Genomic DNA, 24,529 nt, shown 5'->3' on the forward strand with positions numbered 1-24,529 from the left:
CCTACAAACAGTGAATCTAGATTTAGCCTCCTTGCAGAAGAAAAGTGCTCCTACAGCGATAAGCCAAAGTCCACACGGGGAGGCTACTTTTTAAAAAAAAAATTTTTTTAACGTTTTATTGATTTTTGAGACAGGGAGAGACAGAGCATGAACAGGGGAGGGTCAGAGAGAGGGAGACACAGAATCCGAAACAGGCTCCAGGCTCTGAGCTGTCAGCACAGAGTCTGATGCGGGGCTCGAACTCACGGACCGCGCGGTCATGACCTGAGCCGAAGTCGGCCGCCTAACCAACTGAGCCACCCAGGCGCCCCCGGGGAGGCTACTTTTGAAGTACTATACTGAATTCTGGCCATCCTATTTTATTTATTTTTTTATAAATGTTTATTTATTTTGAGAGGGTGAGTGGAGGAAGGGCAGAGAGGGAGGGAGAGAATCCCAAGCAGGCTCTGTGCTGTCAGTGCAGAGCCTGATGCGGGGCTTCATCTCACAACTGTGAGATCATGACCCCAGCTGAAATCAAGAGTCAGATGCTTAACCAACTGAGCCACCCAGGCACCCTGGCCATCATATTCTAAGAGGGACTTTAGCCAAATGGGATTATATATAGATAAAAAATGGCCAGGATAAAGACCTGAGACACATCACATAAGGAGCCATGATAGAGATCTCAGATTATCATGCCATTCAGAACATATTTATTCAGGGAGTAGGAGCTGGAGGGACATGTGAGGGAAATTTTTGGAAATAAAGAATTTCCACTTGGAAGGACTTACTAAGCCCCATCTTAGCAAAGGCAGAGAGGAGAGGGTAAAGTGATGCTCTTATTTCTTCACCTAATTGCACAAATTGAGACTATTTTTATAAGAGACAATAAACTGGCTTTGTAAGAATGCCTCCCAAGGGAGACTAGGAAAGAGATTTCCTACTTACGCCTCTTTTGAACAATACCATCTGCCAAATTGTTCCTGTAAATATTGTAGAAAATAATCGTGACTTTGTTAATGAAGGTGTGGCCTGCTAATCTGTTTCCTCTGTAAGGAACCTGCCTACCCCCCACCCCTCCCCATTTACTTTAGAATGCATCTGCACCCAAACCTGACCTTTCTGAGCAGCCCAGATAATCTTCTAAATCAACACTGCGAGAATTAATCCTTTGTTTGCCTTCACTGTGTGTTGCCCAAGGAATATTAATTATTCTCTGTTGCTTTTCTGGTTGAGTTTCCTTTTGCTTTGGTTCGTTTTTATTTTGCTTCTGACATCTGGTTACCGGCATTACCAGTGTTCCACTAGGAGCTAAGCATGTCTGAAGAAACTCATAAATTCTGGGGAAAAGGTAGGCGCAGCACCAGCACTGACTGGGGTTAGCAAGATGTGCCATGGGACAGAGGCCTCCTCTTGCCCACTGGTTCACCCCCTGGGTGTTCAAACTCTGCCTCTTCCCTCTGTCCTTTTAACTGAAAGAAAAGGGGACAGGTGCCAGAACCAAAGGTGTGTTAAACCTTAGTTCTCTTTCTCATTGCTAATGTCAGGCACAACCTCAACCTGATGGAGGCTTGCCAAGAGTGACCCGGCCTGGTGAGCAGAGGGAGTGTGACTCTGCTCAATATCTCACCAAATGGTCACTGTCAGGAACTAGCAGCTACAGATGAAACCAGTAGTTTGGGGGCAGTAAAGAACCATCATTATTCAGGTGCTCAAGATATTAGACAAAAAGCAACAGATACCAGCCAATCCCTTTTCTGTTTGTCCAAATGTCCAGTGGACATGAAAACTGCCCCTTTCTCCTGACATTCCCCATTTCTGTTGACAGTTTGGTCCTTCTTTAGTGGGCCCACTTCCAGGGGCTGGAAATAAGCCCACTGTTCCTTCTGGCTCATTCCTTATGGCCCATCAGTCATTATGATGCAGCTTTTTGCCAGGTCTGTCCATTCCATTTCCTTGTAGCTCCCATAGTCCCTGTGTGTACCAGTCAGAGTGAAGCTCCCATAGTCCCTGTGTGTACCAGTCAGAGTGAAGCTCCCATAGTCCCTGTGTGTACCAGTCAGAGTGAAGCTCCCATAGTCCCTGTGTGTACCAGTCAGAGTGAAGCTCCCATAGTCCCTGTGTGTACCAGTCAGAGTGAAGCTCCCATAGTCCCTGTGTGTACCAGTCAGAGTGAAGCTCCCATAGTCCCTGTGTGTACCAGTCAGAGTGAAGCTCCCATAGTCCCTGTGTGTACCAGTCAGAGCACTCCAGAGAAACAGAAGTGACAGGGGATATATATATAACCAACAGGAGATCTTATATCTATATGTACATAGATAGGTAGATAGAGATAGAGAGACAGAGATAGACAGAGATAGATAGAGATAGATAGAGATAGAGATTGATAGAGATAGAGACAGAGACAGAGATAGAGAGACAGATAGACAGAGATAGATAGAGATAGAGATTGATAGAGATAGAGACAGAGACAGAGATAGAGATAGAGATAGAGAGAGAGAGATACATAGAGAGAATTTTAAGGAATTGGCTTGGCTTGCGATTGTAGGAGCTCACAAGTCTGAAATCCACAAGGCCAGCTAGCAGGGTAGGGACTCAGGCAGGGTGTCTGTGTTGCAGTCTTGGGACCAAATTTCTTCTGGAAACTTCAGTCTTTGCTCTTGAGAGCTGCAACTGGTTGGGTGAGGCCCACCCTTAGTATGAAGAATAATCCACTTTACTCAAGTCTACTGATTTAAATGTTAATCACACCTCAAAACAACCTTCACAGCAACATCTAGAGTGTTTGAAGAAACAACTGGGCATCAAGTTGACACAATCTGCCTTCCCACCATCATTACCCAATCCTGTCACTTCTCTCTTTAATTTTGGCCATAGGCTCCCTGTCTCCCCACTCTTGTCACCCCTCCACCCATGCCCTTTGTCAAGGTCTGTTCCAGTCCTGCCAGGTCCTGGCCTCAATCACGATCCTCAGTGGCCCCTGTAGCCTGCAGGACTCAATTCACACACACCCTGTGCAGGGCAATCTCAGGCCTTCCTGAGTTTATCTGTGTCTTTCCTAGCCTTGGGTACATGGGCTCTGCAACTAGAACATTCTGGGCTGGCAAGAAATTGCTCACAGGTCTTCTAACACCACACTCGTTCCCAGTGCTGTGTATTTGCCCAGAATCCCTTTCTTTCCTCAGCTCACAAATCCCTTAAGGGTCAGCTCAACATCCAACATCTCACTGTGGCCTTTACTGTTTAGTCTGCGGGGATTTTCCTCTTCCCAAGTCCCCAAAGTACTCATTGACAGTCCTACTCATTCAGCACCAGGGTTCATGGCCTCGAGCTGTGGAACACAGAGGACCCTGACCTTGACCCTCAGCTTGGGGTAACAGCTCTACTGTCACCATCTTGAAGTTCTTGATAATTTTTTTTTTAATTTTTTTTTTTTAACATTTATTTATTTTTCGAGAGACGGCATGACGGGGGGTCGAGAGGGAGCCGTCTGAACGGGGCTCGAGCTGTCGCACGAGCCGATGCGGGCTCGAACTCACGGACCGCGAGATCGTAACCTGAGCCGAAGTCGGCCGCTCAACCAACTGAGCCACCCAGGCGCCCCTCTTGATAATTTTTTTAGCAAGAGGTCCCACATTTTCATCTCATACTGGGTCCCACAAATTATGCTGTTTGGCCCACTTGGCAAATATCCTGGGTAGTCATGCTCCCTTGAAGAATGCTCAAATATTTTGTTTTTCAAACTGGATTCTAAAGTTTTTGCAGGTTTCTGTCATTTTTTCCCAAACTCTCTGCTGTGATTAGGGCAGTTTCCTGAATAGAGTAAATGTGCAATAGCCACGTTGATTACCTCTACCACTGTAATCCCTGGTCTTCTCATTGTTCAGTTGTTCTGTTGCTAAGGATACAGAACCCTACAATTACCAGATTTGGAATCACATATTTTTCATAAGGTAGCACGTGTAGTGAAAAGGCCTGAGAGTCCTTAAGTCCTAAATCCTGACACAAGGGATGAAGGGGTCGCGGGTAAGTGAGTAACATCTACCCACCCCAACCCTCCAGCCCTTCACCTCAGTGTTCTCATCGGTAAATTGCATCTCATGCAATTTATTTTTTAAACTTATTATACTGGTTTAGAGCAGCATTTGTGGAAACACAGAGGCTTCAAGGAGTATGTGATCCACAAAATTAACTGTGGAAAGCAGTTCATGGCCAAAAGGGTTTAATGAGGGTTCATCCTCTCCTACCCTCTTAGAGATTCTCAGAGCACATTAGCATATTAATGGCTCTGAGGAGTACCACAGTAAAAGAAACCTATTTAAATGAAACCCATAGCTTCTCACTCTCAGGGAGTAGAGTCCCGTTCTCAGTGAACTGCATTTCCTAAGACACACCTTGGCAAACACTAGACTGATTATTCTCTGAGCTAATTTCCAGTTCCAAGATAAACAGCCTTAGTGATTCTAGATTCCAGGCAGAGCCTGGGCTGGCGGGTCCCGTCTCCCACCGGAGCCACGTGATGTGTGTGGGTGCGCTGAACTGCTGTGCCACCACCCAGGTGCGGGTCACTGATGGTCTCGTCACCAGCAAGGTCACCGGGCTCCTGTGCCCCATGAGAACCGGCCTGTTTCAATGTACTCCTTTTTAGGTCTTTTCAGAACAAAGGTGGATTAAGGTTAAAACACATGTTAACAGAGTTTAAACAGGCCTATTTCTGTTTGCCCAAAATGCATTTTAAAATATTATTTAGGCGAAGCTGGGTGGCTCAGTTGGTTAAGCAACCAACTCTTGACTTCCCCTCAGGTCCTGAACTCACGGTTCATGAGTTTGAGCCCCACGTCCGGCTCTGCTCTGACAGTGCAGAGCCTGCTTGGGATTCTGTCTCCCTGTCTCTCTGCCCCTCCCCAGCTCACTTTCTATCTCTCTCAAAATAAATAAAAATAAACTGTAAGAACAATAAAAAATAAAACATTATTTAAAAATCTCCCCGTTTCAGAGTTGCCAGATTCTTGTAACCAATGAACCTATGGAACTCTGCTTTGAACTCCCGTCTACTATTCATTCAAGAGGGTATGTTCAAAAATTATAAATGTAACTATTTCTAAAAATGTGATTTTCATGTTTTCCTTCCTGCTTCTTGTGCTTCAACATCACACCTTCCAGAGCCCCTTGGTTTAAAGATTGCTGTGCCCTTTTCTTTCTACTTCACACACCCATTAATCTTTTGTTTGTTTTGTTAGTGTTGTATTTTTTGTTTCCTCCATGGTGTTTTTAAGCACTCCCAAGACTCACAAACCCAGACCCCTTTGTGGAAAAGCTTGTGGCGCTATCCCTTTCCTCCCACAGGATTCCCTGGTGGCCGTGGATTCCGGGGGAGCACCCTGAGCCATGGGGGAGAGGAATACAGAAGCACACATATTGACTCCCTAGTCTTTGAAATTCAACCCAGAGGCTAAGAGAGTCTGCAGAACTCAGTACCAAGCAACAGCAGGTGCCAACCTGTGGCCATCATATCATCGTGGGTGTGCAATCAGAAAGAAGTGAATGAGTAAAGGGTTTCTTTTTTCAAATTTTTTTTTAATGTTTATTTATTTTGGAGACAGAGAGAGACAGAGAATGAACAGGGGAGGGGCAGAGAGAGAGGGAGACACAGAATCCGAAACAGGCTCCAGGCTCTGAGCGGTCAGCACAGAGCCCGATGCGGGGCTCGAACTCACGGACCGTGAGATCATGACCTGAGCCGAAGTCGGCCGCTTAACCGACCAAGCCACCCAGGCGCCCCAAGGGTTTCTTGATGAACAGTATTGTTACCTTTTCTTAAAAGAGCTAGTGAGATGAAATCTATAGCTTAGGAAACAGCAAGATCATGGAAGAGAATGAGTTTTCATAAATATAATTTATTTTTTATTTCTTAAAATTAAAAAAAAAGGTTTATTTATTTTTGAGAGAGACAGAGAGAACACGAGCGGGGGAGGAGCAGAGAGAGAGGATCCGAAGCAGGCTCCACGCTGACAGCATTGACCCTGATGTGGCGCTTCAACTCACCAACTGAGATCATGACCTGAGCTGAAGTAGGACGCTCAAACAACTGAGCCACCCAGGTGCTCCATGCAGTTTATTTTTTAAAATTATTAGCAGTGAGGGGTGCTTTAATGGCACAGTGGGTTAAGCGTCTGACTTTGGCTCAAGTCACAATCTCACGGCTCATGATTCAAGCCCCACGTCGGGCTCTGTGCTGACAGCTCAGAGCCTGGAGCCTGCTTTGGGTTCTGTGTCTCCCCCTCTCCCTGCTCCTCCCCAGCTTGTGTTCTCTCTCTCTCAAAAATAAATAAATAAACTTAAAAAAAAGTTTAAAATTATTAGCAGTGAAAGAAGAGTGAGGAGTTTGGAGAAAGACTGCCTGGATATGAACTCTAGCCTTACTACCTCCTGGAAGGTGACCTTGGGTAAGTCACTTAATTGTGCCTCACTTTCTGCCTTTCTAAAATAAAGCCATGATGGCATTATTTACAATAAAGGGTGATCGTGAGAATTAAGTAAATTCATACTTTTTCAATCCTTAAAGAAGGCTTAGTACAGAGAAAGCCCTCAATACAATGAAGCTTTGATTTTTAGTATTATTATTTCTCCTACTTGCCATACATTGAAGGTAATAATTAGTAACAATAATCTGATTGCACTAGAAAACTTCACAAAATATAAAGCTGATGAAAGAGGTTCAATTTGACGCTTGGAAAATGCATTCTAATTCTTCATGTAATTGTTAGCCTCACACACAACTTTGTTCAAAGGAAAATCTGCTCTCACGTACGGGTCCTGCTGAGCAGTGTTTTATGCCACACTGAGGCAGACCAAGAAAAATCCCACGCAGCCAAGCACAGTTGAAAGGAAACCTAACTTAAGGTAGATGATTAAGCGTAATAATGGGATCCCAAATACTGAGTGCTATGGGGAGGGGTGGACAAGGTAGGAAACAGCACTTTTGTGGAAGCGCAGAGAGGCAGGGGAAAGGAGGTGGGTGTTGAAAGAGAACCCTCTTAGCAGGTGACATAGATGCAGGGAAGCTGATGGGATGCTAACTGTTCTTGAAGAAGAGTTTTAAACCCTGTCCCCTCCCCAGCTACATCTCGTCTCCAACCTCATCCAAGAGTATAGTCTCTTCTGAGAGGAAAATGAGAAAGACTGTTAAAGGAGGAATGAGATTTCTTTTAGTTTTTAAGAGTTGGGTTTAGCAGAAAATGCCAACTTTGCATCGATTTCCACCTCAGTCCCAGATGGAGTCTATCGACTTGACCATAAATCTAAAGAATAGGAGAGCCATCTCCAAATGCCTGATTCCTACACAGGTTAGAAAGTGTTTTACTATTTTACAGGAGAGAAGAGTCACAGAATAGTATCTGTTCTGTTTTTATTTTCCAATATTATCTTCATTTGGAAGATGGCCATAATAGCCACCCTTAAGTTGCTATGAGAACTGAAGAATCAGGTCTGAAGCTATTAGCACAGTGCCTAGCACATACATACTAGCCTTTTGTAAAAAATAACAAAGATTTCTTCCATTCACCTCCTCCCAATTCCCTGGCCTCGGTGGACTTTAACCTGTTATTAAATTTACAACCAGCATAACAATGCAGATTTCTGCAAAAGCAGTCCATGTGCCCTGAAGACACTGATGGCTTAAACATTTGCCATCAATGTATACATTTCATTCCAGCCTTTTCTCCAGCCTACTCAAGGGTGCTCTCCAAGGACCGTTTCCATGGACAGCTGGTGAATATGACACTTCATGTGCCCTCTCTTCATGGAGATGTTTGGAATTGTTAAAAAGGAAGCCCAAAATGGAGTCACTTATGTTAAATCCATAAACATAAGTGGTAATGTTTGTTACCAACTTAACAAAATGGTTTGTTAAATCCAAACCAAGATTTAATATCTAATTTAACTGCAGTTTCAACCACTCTGGAATGTAACATTTAACCAGCCAATATGGAATTACCTGGTCCGCACTAGTGAAATAATCCACCAGAGAGATCTCTCCTTTTACCCTTAGCGAGGTGACTTTGCTTGAAATAATTCATTCTTTGCTAATAATTACCTTCCCCCCTCCCTTTCTTCCTTTAAAATCTTTTCCCTTTCTACAGCCCGCAGAGCTCCTGGTTTACTAATTCGTGAACGGTTGAATAAAGCCAATTTGATCCCTGAATTTACTCAGTTGAATTTTTGTTATTTAACAGAGTGCTGAGCACCTTTTCATAGTCCTCCTTTCTGTGAATTTATGATGGATCAAAAAATAAGTTTATTTTTTAACCTGTTATTTCACTTACTCCATACTTAAGATGCACCATGATATCCATTTAGGTTTTTGAAAGTAAACTCTGCTGGTATATCTGAGCTGGTCTCTTGGAAGGAGAGAAATCTCAGGAGTCCATTCTGTTTATTCTCCCTTTCATTACCTGGCTTATGAGCTGAGAACAAACCAACTATGCGACAGGACAGGGTCAGAGGGACAGATCTGGAGGCCCAGCTCACACAACAGCATAATAGAGAGGCTGCAAGTCTCCAGTTCCTACTGAGAAGGACATTTAAGGGAATGGCAAAGAGTTGATTGCTCCTTAGCAAAGGTGCTTGACTAGCTGTGAAACAGAGCTGAGTCCTGGTATTGTCCCATGTTGTCCTCTGACTCATGGGCAAGTCTGGTCTTCTCCATACATGAAGGGAAACTATCACTTCACAATGTGTAAGCAAGCAGAGATCCCAAGATGGTTTCAAGTCTTCATTTGACTAATAGGAAATAACGTGCCACCCATCCTTCATCTGCATTTACCATGTTTTGTGGGGAAGACTTGCCATTTCACAGTGAGGATCCATTTCCAAATGAGTACACAGCAAGGAATGAACATTAAAAGGTCAGCCTACTTTCCTACAAAACTCACAGCAAAAATCAGAGGCCAAGGAGTAAGCCTCAAGCAGGGAAACCAACACTTGACTATTCATGTCCATTTGCCTAATGAAAGAAGTAAAAGGAAACAAAGATAACTTGCTCAAACATTTGGAGAAAAATGTCATTAAACCTTAATAATTCAAACCCCAGTCAAAAGGAATTCACGGAACTTTAAACCTTTTCAACTAACATTGCTTAATGACAAAGGAAATACAATTTGGTGGTGGGGAAGTGCATTTAAAAAAAAAGGCAAAATGATTCTCAAGTTAAAAACCACCTAGAAGCGGAATTTACATGTAATCAGTATTGTGATAGAACTGATTTTACCTATTTATTATAGGAGACCAAGCGAAAATTTCTGGGCAAAAGATGCTTACTGATTAATAAAAGATGAATTCAGATATTTCTATAAATTAGACTATTTTTATCTAACTCCTCTGAATTCATGAGGCTTTAATATTGCTTTTGACTTACTTCTGGTTTCTGAGGTAAGCCAAAGTTGCTATAACCCATATTTTTTATATCTGTGTTTGAAGGGCTATCACACAGATATGTTAAATCAAAATTTATATTTTCATTAACAGAATTAATACTGAAAGCAATTGGCTTAAAAGATTTAGTACTGAAATTCAATTCAGGGCTCAGGTCTACTTACCTTTAAAATGGAGACAAAAATAGTGTTTCCATCATAGGATCACTGTGAGGTTTAAAGTAAATAATTAATTTAAATGGTTTAGAACAGCGCCTGGCATGCAATATAAGCTAGTTATTATTGTCATGATTGTTCATGGATACTATTATTTTGCTCAGAATCATTTTTATATCAGTAGATAGCGCCTTCAAATTTCCTGAGCAAATATAAAATGAACCATGTTTTGCCAATCTTGGATGGTGTCTGCATCCTAAAACTGATCAGAAAATTTTCTTCCAGTGTTCCCTTCTTGCTGGGGGGAGACTGTATTATTAGAAACAACAGTGGTTTGGGGTGCCTGGGTGGTTCAGTTGGTTAAGTGTCCAACATTGGCTTAGATTATAATCTCACAGTTTGTGAGTTCGAGCTCTGCGTCAGGCTCTGTGCTGAGAGCTCAGAGCCTACAGCCTGCTTAGGATTCTGTGTCTCCCTCTCTCTCTGCCCCTCCCCTGCTCACACTCTGTGTGTCTCTCTCTCAAAAAAGAAATAAAAAATTAAAAAATTAAAAAAAAAAAAAAGAAACAACAGTGGTTTGACCCTCAAGACTGGATTACTGACTATCCTTTAAATATAAAACTAAACAAAACAACCTTAGATAGATTGTACTTTGGCTCTATACTGTCTATTCCCTGGAGAGGGAAGTAAGTGGACTTTTAGTATTTAGTTTGCCTGCTGTATATTTCTTTTACAGCTGCCACTGTTACCTGCCTGAACCCAAAGAAAGGAAGGTGTGGCATTTTAAGGACAAGAGGACAACAGTGGAAATCGGGGGGGGGGGGGGGAGGGATAATTAAATCCCTGAATCCACCAGTACAAATATCAAGTTACCTTCTCTCAGATTTATCCTATGTGGTGATGTCTTTCTTTACAAGTTACAGCCTTGTGTCTATCTGTACATCCCTACTTTCTTTCCCATAAGAAATGCAGTACAATTCACTTGGTAATTCCAGTGATCTGAATATTAAAAGAGCTCAGCTAAAAGCATGTATGGGCCACTTAGCATGCATGGTTGACTGGCCAGTCTTCCTATGCACCCCAGGACGGAGAACTTCCCGTCATCAGTTGACTGGTGGGAAAAAGGTGATTTGCAATCCTCTGTGGATCGCACTGGCACAAATAAATACCTGAACATTACAGATTTATCAAGTGAACCTTCAAGATATTTGAAGCGAATTACTCACAAAGAGGAAGATGACATCCTCATGTTAATATATTTATTAAAGGAATAACACAAACGATTACTGTTCTCAAACATACTACCCTCCGTTGAAGTTATGTTTTCCTCTGTCTCACAGATTCTGTGACCCCATGCTGAACATTTAGGCTCGGATACCATAAATTACATGCCATCCTGCTCTCTAGAATCTGGAGGTAGCATCTGAATTACAAAAGCACAGACACAAGGGTAGGATTTGGGGTGGATGATGCTGTCAAGGAAGGTGTCTCATTTTACATTAAACAGAGGCCAGCCTGTTAAAACTACACAGTTAAAAATAAAAAATGCTGTAGGTTTTATTTCCCACAGCCACACTATGGGTGACCAAGCGCTTTATGAAGCTGGCACCTCTGATGCCGAGGGAACTCAGAGTTCATGTGATGTGCAAGGATTACCTGCCCCAGTGACTGCCAGTCTAAGCCGGCACTGCCGATGTAAACATGCTGCTTGTCCACGATCCAGAAGGAAGACTGCAGCCGGCCCTTGTTGTAGGCGGTCATGTTCATGTAGGTCACCTCGGCTCCTGGGGAAATCAAGGACATCCTGGTCAGCCTCAGAGTCCAGGCCTTGAAGGTGCAATCAGACATCTACCAGCAACAATACTCATGGTTTGCATTGATCACAAATGGCATTCGGGGAGGCCAAATATTTACATTAGCGTGGTGCACAGAAGACCCTCCAGGAGTTACTTTGTTCTCAAAAGAATCCAAAAGGAAAATCATAAGAATTACACCTGTACCTGGTCAGAGGAGGCTCTAGTATCCACAAAAGACAAGAACTGTGGCTTCTCCAGTCAGATGTGATTCAAATCCCGGCTCCATCACTTACCACCCGGATGGTGATATACGTGCACCAAACTTTTTTTCTTTTAGAGAAATTTTCATACAGATTTGCAATCAATAAAAGGGTCGTCCTGTTTCGTATTACAGCTCTCCTTTGCAAGACATTGTCTCTCTTATCCTTTCTATTCGTTATTTTCACCCTTGACCCTTCAATTGCTTTTGCTTCTTCATTATCCCTCTTCATGACTTAATCTGGATTTGGCCTCCTACTGGCCTTTCTTTTTTTTAATTTTTTTTTTAATGTTTATTTTTGAGACAGAGAGAGACAGAGCATGAACAGGGGAGGGTCAGAGAGAGAGGGAGACACAGAATCTGAAGCAGGCTCCAGGCTCTGAGCTGTCAGCACAGAGCCCGACGCGGGGCTTGAACTCACAGACCGTGAGATCATGACCTGAGCCGAAGTCGGACACTTAACCGACTGAGCCACCCAGGCCCCCCTTCTACTGGCCTTTCTTAATCTGATGGTTAATTTAAGCAACGATTATGTAAGCCTTACAAAAACGCAACCGTGAATGGTAAACTAGGTCACTCAAACTACTGTTAAAACCCAAAAACACATTTTAAGATCTAAATCTAGTTTTTTAAAAACGTTTTATTTATTTTTGAGAGAGACACGCAGACAGAGTAGGGGAGAGGCAGAGAGGGAGGGGGACAGAGTATCTGAAGCAGCATCCAGGCTCTGCACTGACAGCAGAGAGCCTGATGTGGGGTTTGAACTCACAAAATGTGAGATCATGACCTGAGCCGAAGTTGGACGCTCAACCAATGAACCACCCGGGTGCCCTTAAGTTTCAGTAACTCTTTAATTTTTTTCAAGTTTATTTATTTATTTATGAGAGAGACAGAGACAGAGAGACAGAGAGAACAAGTGGGGGAGGGGCAGAGAGAGAGGGAGAGAGGGAATTCCAAGCAGGCTCCACACTGTCAGCTTGGAGCCCCATGTGGGTCTTGAACTCACAAACCATGAGATTATGACCTGAGATGAAACAAAGAGTTGGATGCTCAACCGGCTGAGCCACCTAGGCATCCCTTCAGTAACTGTCCTGAGCACGACCTGTCATAATTGTCATGCTGTTCCATATTGCTGCCTCAGGACTATGCATTTACAACTTCTCAAAACAAACATATAATCCACTGAACGCCATTAAGTCTATTTATTGATTTTTATTTCAGTAGAGTTGAAACATGAGTTTCAAGTATACAACACAGTGATTCGACAAGTCTCTACATTACACTGTGAGGCCCACAAGTGTAGCTACCAGCCATCACCATGCAACACTATTAAAACACCACTGACTGTATTCCCTACACTGTGCCTTTTATTCCTGTGACTTCTTCATTCCCTAACTGGAAGCCTGAATGCAATTAAACTTAAATAAATTCTTCTAAATTTCCACTTCTTTAAAAGAACAGACCCATATGCGTATGTTCCATGAAGTAGCTATTTTGTTTTCAGACATTCAATATTAATGAAGAGGATGAATTCTTGGTGGCCTACTGGTCACTGTCTTCATGAGCAGAGGAAGATGAAACACTGTAGGCATACGGATATATTCCAGGATATCAGAAAGGAGGAGTGGTTTATATATGAGCTTCACCTGTAACTCTTGGGAAAAGGTAAAGTGAGAACCTGGGCCCTGAGGCAGGATGTCGAGAGGGGCTATGGGGCTGGAGCAGGACCGGGGTGGGGGGAGGCTAGCGTGCAGGCAGATTTCCTTGGTCTCCAGCCACCCTGGAATAGTCTCATCTAAGGAATGGTTACAGGCCCCAGAGAATGAACAGTTGGGTAGAGTGGGCTCTCAATGTCCAACGTGGGTGGTTGCCACAGTAATTCTGGAGAGACCCACATCTGCACAGATGGTGTGGTGCCCCGGTGTCCCCCAAAGACACAGCTGCCAGTGCTCCCAGGTGGATGAAGAGCAGCGTGTATCTTCGGAGAAGTGTCCCTTTCCTACGGCTGCCGTAACACAGTGAATGGGTTAAAACAACAGAAGTCTACTGTGTCTCAGTTCTGGAGATGGCAAGTCCAGAATCAAGGTGCTGGCAGGGGAGCCTGCAGGGGAGAGTCCCTCCTTGTCTCTTCCCACCTTCTGGGCAATGTCTGATGTTCCACCGCGGGCCCACCTCTGTTGTCACATGGAGTCTCCCCGTTTGTGTCTCAGTTTCTCCTGTGCTCATAAGGACACGAGTCCTGTTGAATTAAGGGCCCACTTTATACAAGTGTGATCTCATCTTAACTAATTATATCCCCAAAACGCCTCTTTCCAAATAAAGTCACATTCTAAGGGGCCGAGCATTAGGTCTTCAACATGTCTTTTTTGGGGGGACACAAGTCAATCGACAACAGAGATCCAGGCCACTTTCCCTGGCCATGCCCTTCAACAGCACTAGACTGAGCAGCACTGAGGGAAGCATCTTCTCATCTCTGGAAGGAAGAGAATGAAGGTGTTCTTGGTGTTTGCCTCAGGTTTTATCTTCAACAAGTGTCTCCAGGCAGGCCTTCACCTGCCTTCTTATTCTGACCAGAAACAACTGTAACCCTCTGTGACCCCAGCTGGCTCTCACCTCCTGGCCTGGAACACCGTGCCTGAAATTTGACCCGCAACCAATCGCTACTTTGCATTGCATTGTTTCCTTTTTGTTAGATCCCTATCTGTTCTCATTCAGGTCTGCTGGAGCCCCAGGCCACTGGTCCATTTGAGGGAACACTGGGTGTATGGGAGGGGACCACTGGGACCATCCCTTTTGACCTCTCGATGCCACAGTGCACAGCCGCTGCCCTCAAAGGACTTCATTAATTTACTTGGTACTTTAGCCCAAGGACTGTGATTTCAGGACCATGGGGCTTTTGTGATGGTCCAGCCAGAGCCTCCACAGTTAGTTATTGAGGCCTATAATTATTCTATAAAGGAACAGAAACTTTCCGTCAGCAAACCTTTACTGATATATACCAGGTATGCCAGATATATACCACATATATATCTGATATACACAGATAAATATCAGAAACCTGATATATACCAGATACTATGTTACATGACAGTAGCAACACACGACTTAAAGTGGCTGAGTCAAGTCCAGGCCCACAAATAAAGTGTGATATTTAAAACAATTGGGATTGTTCATATAGCAAGGGGGCACCAAGTATCCGAAAGATCAGGAGGAGAGTCCCCATCGCTGTATCAGGGAACTCCAAGTGAAGGCCAAGGGCATGAATGGCTTCACAGTTGTGCTGGGGGCCATGGCCACATGTGCAAAAGCCCTGGTACCACGTACAGACATCAAGCAACAAGTAGTAATAGTAACATCCATCCACTCAACACTACATGCACCCAGCACCAACACAGCTGGGCTACAGCAACCCCGCAGGGGATGTTATAGTTTTCCCATTTCAGGATACAACAAACAACTGCACGCGGTGTCCTAAATCAGCTGAAAAAATATTTGCCTTCATATAGTTTGTGGAATGTCACTTTCCCACTAATAATGATATGTCTCTTTGGGGCACCTGGGTGGATCAGTTGGTTAAGACTTCGGCTCAAGTCATGATCTTGCGGTTCATGAGTTTGAGCCCTGCGTCAGGCTCTGTACTGACAGCTCAGAGCCTGGAGCCTGCTTCAGATTCTGTGTCTCCCTCTCTCTCTGTCCCTCCCCTGATCGCTCGCTCTCTCAAAAACAAAACAAAACATTAAAACGTTATAAAAAGAATTATGTTTTTCTATCAATCCTCCATCTATCTCTGAAGAAGACCTAAGCTTTTATCTTATTTTATACCTGACAGATAAATAGTCATATCCAACATGTCCCTGTTTATTACAGGCATATTATTCAATGTTTAGCTTAAAATAATTTATTTTACATGCACTTAGAAAATATCTTTGTTGACTGGTTACAGAGATAAGCCTCATCCTACTGTCTTTTTATATGTATTAGAAAGGTATGGTTAAAATCCAATGTTTTCTGGGGGCGCCTGAGTGGCTCAGTCAGTTAAGTGACTGACTTCCGCTCAGGTCATGATCTCGCGGTTTGTGAGTTCGAGCCCTGCATCGGACTCTGTGCTGACAGCTCAGAGCCTGGAGCTGCTTTGGATTCTGTGTCTCCCTCTCTCTCTGTCCCTCCCCTGCTCACGTTCTGTCTCTCAATAACAAATAAACGTTACAAAAAATTCAAAATCCAATGTTTTCTGACTATAAAACATATTTAATCACAAAAGTCGTTAACGCATCACTTAGTGCAGTATTATGTACAGAAGCTAAATTCAAGTTCATTTTCTAGTGTTATGCTAGAATTTGAATTGGCAAAGATGGTCCATACATTTTTGTGTATTTAAATTTTAATGTTTAAAGTTTAAAAATGTTCATATTTTTATATTTTATAAAACACAAAATTTGTAATACTTAATATTTAAAAATATTATACTTTAAAGAACAAACAATTCTAAAATTTGTATGGAACCACAAAAGACCCCAAATAGCCAAAGTAATGTTGAAGAAGAAGACCAAAGCGGGAGGCATCACAATCCCAGACTTTAGCCTCTACTACAAAGCTGTAATCATCAAGACAGCATGGTATTGGCACAAAAACAGACACATAGACCAATGGAATAGAATAGAGACTCCACAATTGGACCCACAAAAGTATGGCCAACTCATCTTTGACAAAGCAGGAAAGAATATCCAATGGAAAAAAGACAGCCTCTTTAACAAATGGTGCTGGGAGAACTGGACAGCAACATGCAGAAGAATGAAACTAGACCGCTTTCTTACACCATTCACCAAGATAAACTCAACACGGATGAAGACCTGAATGTGAGACAGGAAACCATCCAAACCCTAGAGGAGAAAGCAGGAAAAAACCTCTCTCACCTCAGCCACAGCAATTTCTTACTCAACACATTTCCAAAGTCAAGGGAATTAAAAGCAAAAATGAACTATTGGGACCTCATCAAGATACAAAGCTTCTGCACTGCAAAGGAAATAACAAAACTAAAAGGCAACCAACAGAAGAGAAGATACTTGCAAATAACATATTGGATAAAGGGTCTGTATCCAAAGAACTTGCCAAACTCAACACCCAAAACAAAATAATCCAGTGAAGAAAGGGGCAGAAGACATGAATAGACACTTTTCCAAAGAAGACATCCAGATGGCCAACAGACACATTGAAACAATGCTCAATGTCACTCATCATCAGGGAAATACAAATCAAAGCCACACTGAAATACCACCTTACACTGGTCAAAGTGGCTGAAATGAACAAATCAGGAAACTACAGATGTTGGCGAGGATGTGGAGAAACGGGAACCCTCTTGCACTGTTGGTGGGAATGCAAACTGGTGCAGCCACTCTGGAAAACAGGGTGGAGTTACCTCAAAAATTAAAAATAGAGCTACCCTATGATCCAGCAATAGCACTAGTAGGAATTTACCCAAGGGATACAGGAGTGGTGATTCATAGGGGCACATATACCCTAATGTTTATAGCAGTGCTTTGAACAATAGTCATATTATGGAAAGAGCCTAAATGTCCATCAACTGATGAATGCATAAAGAAGATGTGGTTTATATGTAAAATGGAATACTACTTGGCAATGAGAAAGAATGAAATCAACAGCAATGTGGGTGGAACTGGAAGGTATTATGCTGAATAAAAATAAGTCAGTCAGAGAAGGACAGTTATATATGTTTTCACTCATATGTGGATCTTGAGAAACTTAACAGGAGACCATGGGGGAAGGGAAGGGGAAAAAAATAGTTACAAACAGAGAGGGAGGGAAGCAAACCACAAGAGACTCTTAAATGCAGAGAACAAAGTGAGGGTTTATGGGGGAATGGGGGAGAGGGAGAAATGGGTGATGGGTATTGAGGAGGACACTTGTTGGGATGAGCACTGGGTGTTGTATGTAAGCAATTACCATGGGAATCTATCCCCAAAAGCAAGAGCACACTTTACACACTGTATGTTAGCCAATTTGACAATAAATTATATTAAAGAAGTAAAAATTAGAAAAATTAAATAAAAAACATTAGACTTTAAGATTACAAAATATCTTTAAAAGCTGGCTTGATTCAAGTAAATAGTTCTTTCAACAGCCTTGAAAATGTAATGAGTTAAGTTTGATTAACCAATTTTTGCCTTCCTAGATTTCATTTTTAAAGGGAAAACTATTCTTTCAGCCCATGACCCACTGTGCAGAGGCCCCAGGATGTCAATGAGATGCTCATCACAGCAACCTTGCACACTGGGACAGCTGGCTGGTGGCTTTGAGGTGGGGGGGGGGGGTGTCTGAATCTCTGGAGTCTGATCCTATCTCAGCTGGATCATCTGTTTGTTTAAGTAATGGTTAATAGGAGTTATTGGCAATTCCAAACAGTGTTTCTAGATGCCCAAAGTGATAAATCAAGAACATGAACTTGTTTTTATAGTTGCTTATAAAATACCTTCATGGTGTCTAAGAAGTCTAATTAAGTCTTTAAAAAGCTACAACATGCTACCATGGTGCTCACTGCTCAGGGCCTAATTGGCCACACTGATCAAGATTAAGTGGTGTGTTACATCCTTTTTGGAAAGTAAAAACATTAAAAAATCAGGAAATCCCAAACTGCTAATTACAACTGCCTTGAGTTTTAACAGAGATGCTCTGTCGAAATTTAAGAGGATGCTCCTGGTTTCAGGGGAATTTTGTTTCTTTACAGTTTTACCAAAATTGTTATTCTTATGGTATTAACCAGATAATCCTGCACTTTATTTTGTGGATAATTTCAATAAAGATAATATGCCACAGAAACTTATTAATAGAGAAAATGAAAACAGTGGCTAAAAAGTTATTTATTAATTAAAAATTATTTAAAGGAAAAAGTATACTCTCAAAATGAATTGGAAGGTTACTACCTTGGAGAATCAAGTTGACTGCATATCCATACACTTAAAAATGTGTGGATTCTCCAAAGCCTTCCTTGGAGAAGACTTGACGGCATTCAGTTTGCTTATCATAGATCCGTTCCATACCTCGTTCCGTGGAATTTACAACTATTTCACCTACAGCCTTGTTCATTTCCAGAGACCCTGATGTTTGCTTCATTGTCAGATTTCAGAGAAGCTCATTGTTCCTCATGTGTGAAGCATGTGTGGATGACAGCATATGAGTGGACCTCAGGGCCACCCCTACCTTCTTGTGACGCAGACCCATGGGGGCCACCATTCCAACAGTGCCTATGAGGTGATTTTGAGGACAGGACTGCGTTTGTAGTTCTGCTTCTTTATCATCAGCTCAAAAATCTTTATACTCCTATTTTGATCAGAAACAGGTTCACAAATAATATTAGACATTTGTTGAAGAGTAGTTAATTCGTCATCTCAGAATACCCATCCCAATCTAAAATTACTAAAGAAAGCTCCAGGAATGTGTTGTTGTCTCTAGAGTGATATAAAGCTAATGCTCTCAAAACAGAATGTTAGAGCTTATGGAGAGGTTTAGCCTTGGGATGTTCACATATCCTTACACATAAGAAAGAGAACTCAAGGGGAAAATGAGCAACTTTAGAAGGCATATGGCTGAATAATTTAATTTTTAATTCTAGTGTAGATAAGGAGAGTTACCTATGCTTAAAAAATTTGTATAATCTAGATGTATCTCCTATGTATCTAGTGGCTTTCTCTCTTTTGGTCTCTCTCATGGAAGGGAAACAAAATCTTCACAGGATATTTTTGTTAGTTGATGTTAGATGTAGTTGAGATGTGCATCATTTCTTCCCAGCCAGTACCCTCTTTGTATTTTTTTATTTTTATTTTTTATTTTTGAGAGAGCTCATGAGTGGGGGAGGGACAAAGATGGGGGGAGACAGAAGATCCAAAGTGGGCTCTGCATTGACAGCAGTGAGTCCAATGTGGGGCTTGAACTGACGAATCGTGAGATCATGGCCTGAGCCGAAGTCAGACACCCAACCGACTAAGCCACCTAGATGCCCCAGTGCCCTCTTAGAGTGCCCGATGCACCCGTGTGATGCCGAATAACACAGTCAAGGCACCATGTGAGCCTATCTAGTCTCTATCTGGCCACAGATAATTAGACCAGGTGTAAACACCTGACCTATGCCGAGCCAGGATGATTTTCTCAATATTGAGTCACAAAGTAAGTTAATTAAAAGAAGCTGTGCTGGAGAGTCATGCACAGATGGAAGTTGCTCTGTCCAAGTTCACATAAATGAGGAAGAGGAGAAGGCAAGCCTCAGGGAGACAGCAAGAGATATATATGGATAAGAATGGAAAAGATAACATCCCCCCAAGAGAAGGAAGTGAAAGTGAGACTGTGGGGGAGGAAAGAACGTGGTAGTCCCACTGCCAAACCCAGCATCACTTCTTACCTTGAGCTCTTCTAAATCCTTAGAATAAATTCCTTGTTATTTACACTGGTTTTGGAGGGGTTCTGTTTCTCTACTAACTTACTCTTGCAAGTTATGTACTTATAAGTTATGCAGTACTTAATTATTCTTGTAAGATTGTACTTTATTTTGTGCACACATAATTCCAGAAGTCCAGCACCCTTGAAATGTGTATTTTTAATATTTGACTAAAATATTCAGTTCTGGCCTAACAGCCATGCAATTTTGAGCAAGTTCCAGTTGCCCAAATTGCATGATTAAGCGTTTCAAATTTTGAAGATTTAAAATAAACATCCTGTCAAAATATTCATCATAATGACACAATAGAAAATATGCTAGCGCACCGTGGTTAAGAAGTGAAAAATAAAGTTCCACATTCTCCATGAATCATGGGAATGAAGATCACACAGAATCTATCTCCAAGTTTATTTCCAGAAAATCAGCTGCTGCAAGAAGATTATCAGCAGCTTTAGTAAATCTTACAACATTTATACATTCAAGAGAATATATGTAGCTTGTGGGTAAACTATGAAGCACCATCTACAAATGGACACCTGTGAACTTTCCACTTTACTAAAAACTAGAACCTTACCATTCTGATTAAAGTCAGTATTTCCAGGGGCGCCTGGGTGGCGCAGTCGGTTAAGCGTCCGACTTCAGCCAGGTCACGATCTCTCGGTCCGTGAGTTTGAGCCCCGCGTCAGGCTCTGTGCTGACAGCTCAGAGCCTGGAGCCTGTTTCCGATTCTGTGTCTCCCTCTCTCTCTGCCCCTCCCCCGTTCATGCTCTGTCTCTCTCTGTCCCAAAAATAAATAAACGTTGAAAAAAAAAATTTTAAGTCAGTATTTCCAGGGCACCTGGGTGGCTCAGTGTGTTAAGCGTCTGACTCTTGATTTCAGCTCAGGTCATAATCTCACAGTTCAGGAGTTCGAGCACCTGCAAACGTCAAGAGTCCCAAGGGTGAGAAATCTGGCATTAACGTTTGTGTATTTACGCTTGATCTGACATCCCTGCCACTTTCCTCCAAATCAACAACTATCCTGAAGTTATTAGTATTTACCACTGTCTTGTCCTTAAATATTTCATCATACATATACGTATCCTTAATAGCATTATAAAAAATGTGTTTATCACCAGCTGTGAGACACATTATTAATGAGCCTCAAGTGTGTATCAAAAGGAAATGCATTAGTTATCAATAATTATAGATTTCTGGAAAGGTTTTCAGATGCATCCTGAAAGCAAATTTTGCAGCAGAAATTTGTCTTATTGATCAAGCACTTCTTCTGAATATATTAATTTGTGTGAGCGATGAAAAGGTCAGAGCTAGCCCATTTTGGGGGACTTTAATAAAACCAGCACAGGTAACTCAGCAACATTTTGAAATCCATTCGGCTTAAAGGCTAAAGGGAACACCACAGGGTAAAAATCAGCTGTCATGACATATCTCTGCTTTCAAATCATTCAGTGAGTGATATTCAGAAAAATTTTAAGATAACCAGTTGTAGGAAAAGTGAGTCTTCAATGCATGTTTCAGGCTTAGTTTTAACATCTCTATTCAAATACTGTCAAAACCACATTGTGGAATTTTTCATAGGTTGCCTTTGATGCTTTGCTTTTTAGGCCACAGGTCTGGAGCTCACAGGGGAGTTTCTACATGTTGTGTCTTCCCTCCTTATATTCTTCATACAGTTAGACTATTCTGCTTCTAAGGAATTCAGTTCTAAGGAATTACCTTACAGTCCAACAGGCAAGCTATTTATAGGAATGGTTGACTTAAGGAATCATTAGGCTTAAAATTAAAAAAAAAATGCTTAAAAATAAAGCTTGCTTAAATTATAGTTTCTCAATTATGCATTAAAAAATAGAAAAATTCCACACTGAAAACAGAAAAGCAAAGGCATGATCTACAATGGTCATCAGTTATCCTAAACCACGATAAGGTCTAGAGGCTGATGTCCAGAGCAAATGCTTAGGGCTTCCTCTCTCTTGCCCCTCCATGCTGAGGTCACATGACTATTTACACGGACACCAACATGGAAATCGGGGAATGAGGGCCACTACTGAGGCTTCTGTTTCGGTACCAGTGTTCACTGGAAGGAGGAGGCCTGTCAGAGTCCGGCGCTGTTGTGATGCCAGGAAGGATGGGAACCTGGGAGCTCTGGAGAAGGTTTGCTTCATCTGGGCAAAGCCCAAATCATTCTGTTTACCTTACCTTACTGTTTCCGTAGTGACAGAAGACTCCAGAGCCCAATCTGTTAGGCTTCTGGGTACCAGCCTGCTTATGTGGAACATAAGCACTTCATCTAACACAAATTGATAGTTTAAAGGAGACATCTCAAGAAGAAAAAGCATATGGCTACCACTGAGGGCAATCAAATGGAAGAAACAGGAATTCTTAAGGACATTTGAGAAGATATTTCAAAAGAATAATCTAAGAACAAAAAAAATGTTCTTCAAAAGATCCAAAATACGAATTTCATGAAGGCAATGTAATATAGGATTGGCAAAGCTGGAAACTGAAATAGTGATCTAGAAGTTCAAATGCAGTAAATGACAACACAGAATGAATCTAAAGAAATTGAAATGATCATTGAAAAGTTGATGCATGAAGGATATATCGTGGGAACTGATATCTCAAAATCTCAAAGGGAGAAAAAGGGATGTCTCTGAAAGTAGGAAAAAAAGCATGATAAATGTGAGCAAGAAAAGTATGAAGTTAGAGGATTTACTTAAGATATTCAAAATCCAATTATGAGAGTTCCAGAGAGAACCAAAATCAGACAGGAAGAAATTACAAAATAGATTACGAAGCAAAATTTCTTATTGTATTTTATTTATTTTTAAAGGGCATACATTTCTAAATGATGAAAGTCTATCAGTCTCTGGGAAAACCATAAAAAAGTCTCAAACACACATCAAAATTTTTCAGAACATTAAATAAGATCCTAAAAGCTTTCAGAGAAAGCGAATTTATAGAAATGATAACATACAAAGATTAGTAAATATGATTTATACCAGATATTTTAACAGTAACAATGAAGGCTAGGAAATAGTTTGAAGGGAGATAAATTTGTATACCTAACAAAGACTGGAGAATGGCCTCCACCATCATGAGGCCAAAAAAAAAAAAAAAAAAAAAAAAAAGGAAAGGAAATGTAGAAGACGAGGGAGGGTTCCACAAAGGGTATCTCCAAGAAATAGTAAATAAAATGGACAGAGTCCTGATGTGTCAGACTGTGGTAAGGTGATATGTTAAAGCATTTTAAGATGATTTCATATGAGGTACACAGAACCATGAACTAAAATGAAAAAAAAAATGGCTGCACAAGAGGAAATGTGACCACTGTATACAGCTCAGTTGTTAATGATATTTCAGTATAAACAGTAAATATTGATTTAACAGCACCAACAGCCATGATGACAAAAGATGACAGACTTCTACTGGGCGGCTCAGGAGACAGGAAGCACCTGCTTGTGCTGGGGATGGGCCGGCAGAGAGGGGAAGGAGTGACAAGAGACGGGTAATGTATTCCATATTCCACAACAGTAATTAAACAGGTCACATTTGAAACAAAACATCAAGAAATAGAAATATGAGTAGGTTACATAAAAAAAAAGTAATACTAGACGATACAGATAAAAGTAGTACAGATAGCTTCTGGGAAGAAAGAATTGGAAGTAGGTTGACATAGCTCAGGGTGAGGCTTTCTTTATTACAGGCATTGTTGCTGTTTTTTATTTTATATTTCCCTGTATTACTTTGATCAATAATAAATTAAAGGATATGTAGATGGGGAAAAAAGTACATCAATATAATATGAAATATTTGCCGAATGCCAAACTAGTTTTATTTTACTGGTGAAATTATAAAGCTATTTCCATTATAATTAGAAACAGACAGTAATCATTCACTATTATGTAACGATTCAAAAAAGTACATTAAAAATGAAAAAAAAAACCTGTGATAAAACAGAACAGATAAAATTCTTTTTGCTGATGGTTTGAATGTGATGTCTGAGAAACCCAACAGAGTATAGCAAAAACCTTTTTGAATTAAAAAAATGATGAGGTTTCTTGATAAAAGATAAATAAAAATAAGTAACTTTTCCTGCAATATCAATAATCAGTTAGAAACTGGAATTTTAAAAATCCATTTACATTATCAAAAGGCATAAATACAATAAAAATTATAAAATATTACTGAAGAATTTCAGTATTTGTATTCTCTGTATTTACAAATACAGAGAAACAGAAAGTATTCCAAGGAGTGTGTGTGTGTGTGTGTGTGTGTGTGTGTGTGCACATGTGTGTATGTGTGTGAGAGAGACTATATGGAAGACTTTTCACTCTATTGTTTTTTTTTTTTTTTTCCAACGTCTATTTATTTTTGGGACAGAGAGAGACAGAGCATGAACGGGGGAGGGGCAGAGAGAGAGGGAGACACAGAATCGGAAACAGGCTCCAGGCTCCGAGCC

At 41.4% G+C, this 24,529-nt stretch overlaps 1 protein-coding gene and 1 long non-coding RNA gene across 8 annotated transcripts in view; one reads left to right on the forward strand and one right to left on the reverse strand.

The window, feature by feature from the left end:
- The window catches only part of PLD5 (phospholipase D family member 5), a 416,641-nt gene that overhangs the window by 97,896 nt on the left and 294,216 nt on the right, over positions 1-24,529 (reverse strand). For 6 of the 7 annotated variants that reach the window (XM_027046397.2, XM_027046399.2, XM_027046400.2 and 3 more), the window contains one exon: positions 11,226-11,353. In XM_027046397.2, coding sequence (XP_026902198.1) covers positions 11,226-11,353 — 128 coding nt within the window. Of the gene's footprint in view, positions 1-11,225; positions 11,354-22,135; positions 22,276-24,529 lie in introns of those variants that run through there. The other variant, XM_015072896.3, reaches the window with a different exon arrangement.
- Positions 3,919-23,682, forward strand: LOC128313109 (uncharacterized). The gene is made up of 3 exons (XR_008293347.1): positions 3,919-4,008; positions 4,979-5,052; positions 23,458-23,682. It is a non-coding gene; the product is annotated as an uncharacterized LOC128313109 (long non-coding RNA).

The sequence above is a fragment of the Acinonyx jubatus genome, chromosome E4, assembly GCF_027475565.1.
Source record: "Acinonyx jubatus isolate Ajub_Pintada_27869175 chromosome E4, VMU_Ajub_asm_v1.0, whole genome shotgun sequence".
In the NCBI taxonomy this organism is placed as follows: Eukaryota; Metazoa; Chordata; class Mammalia; order Carnivora; family Felidae; genus Acinonyx; species Acinonyx jubatus.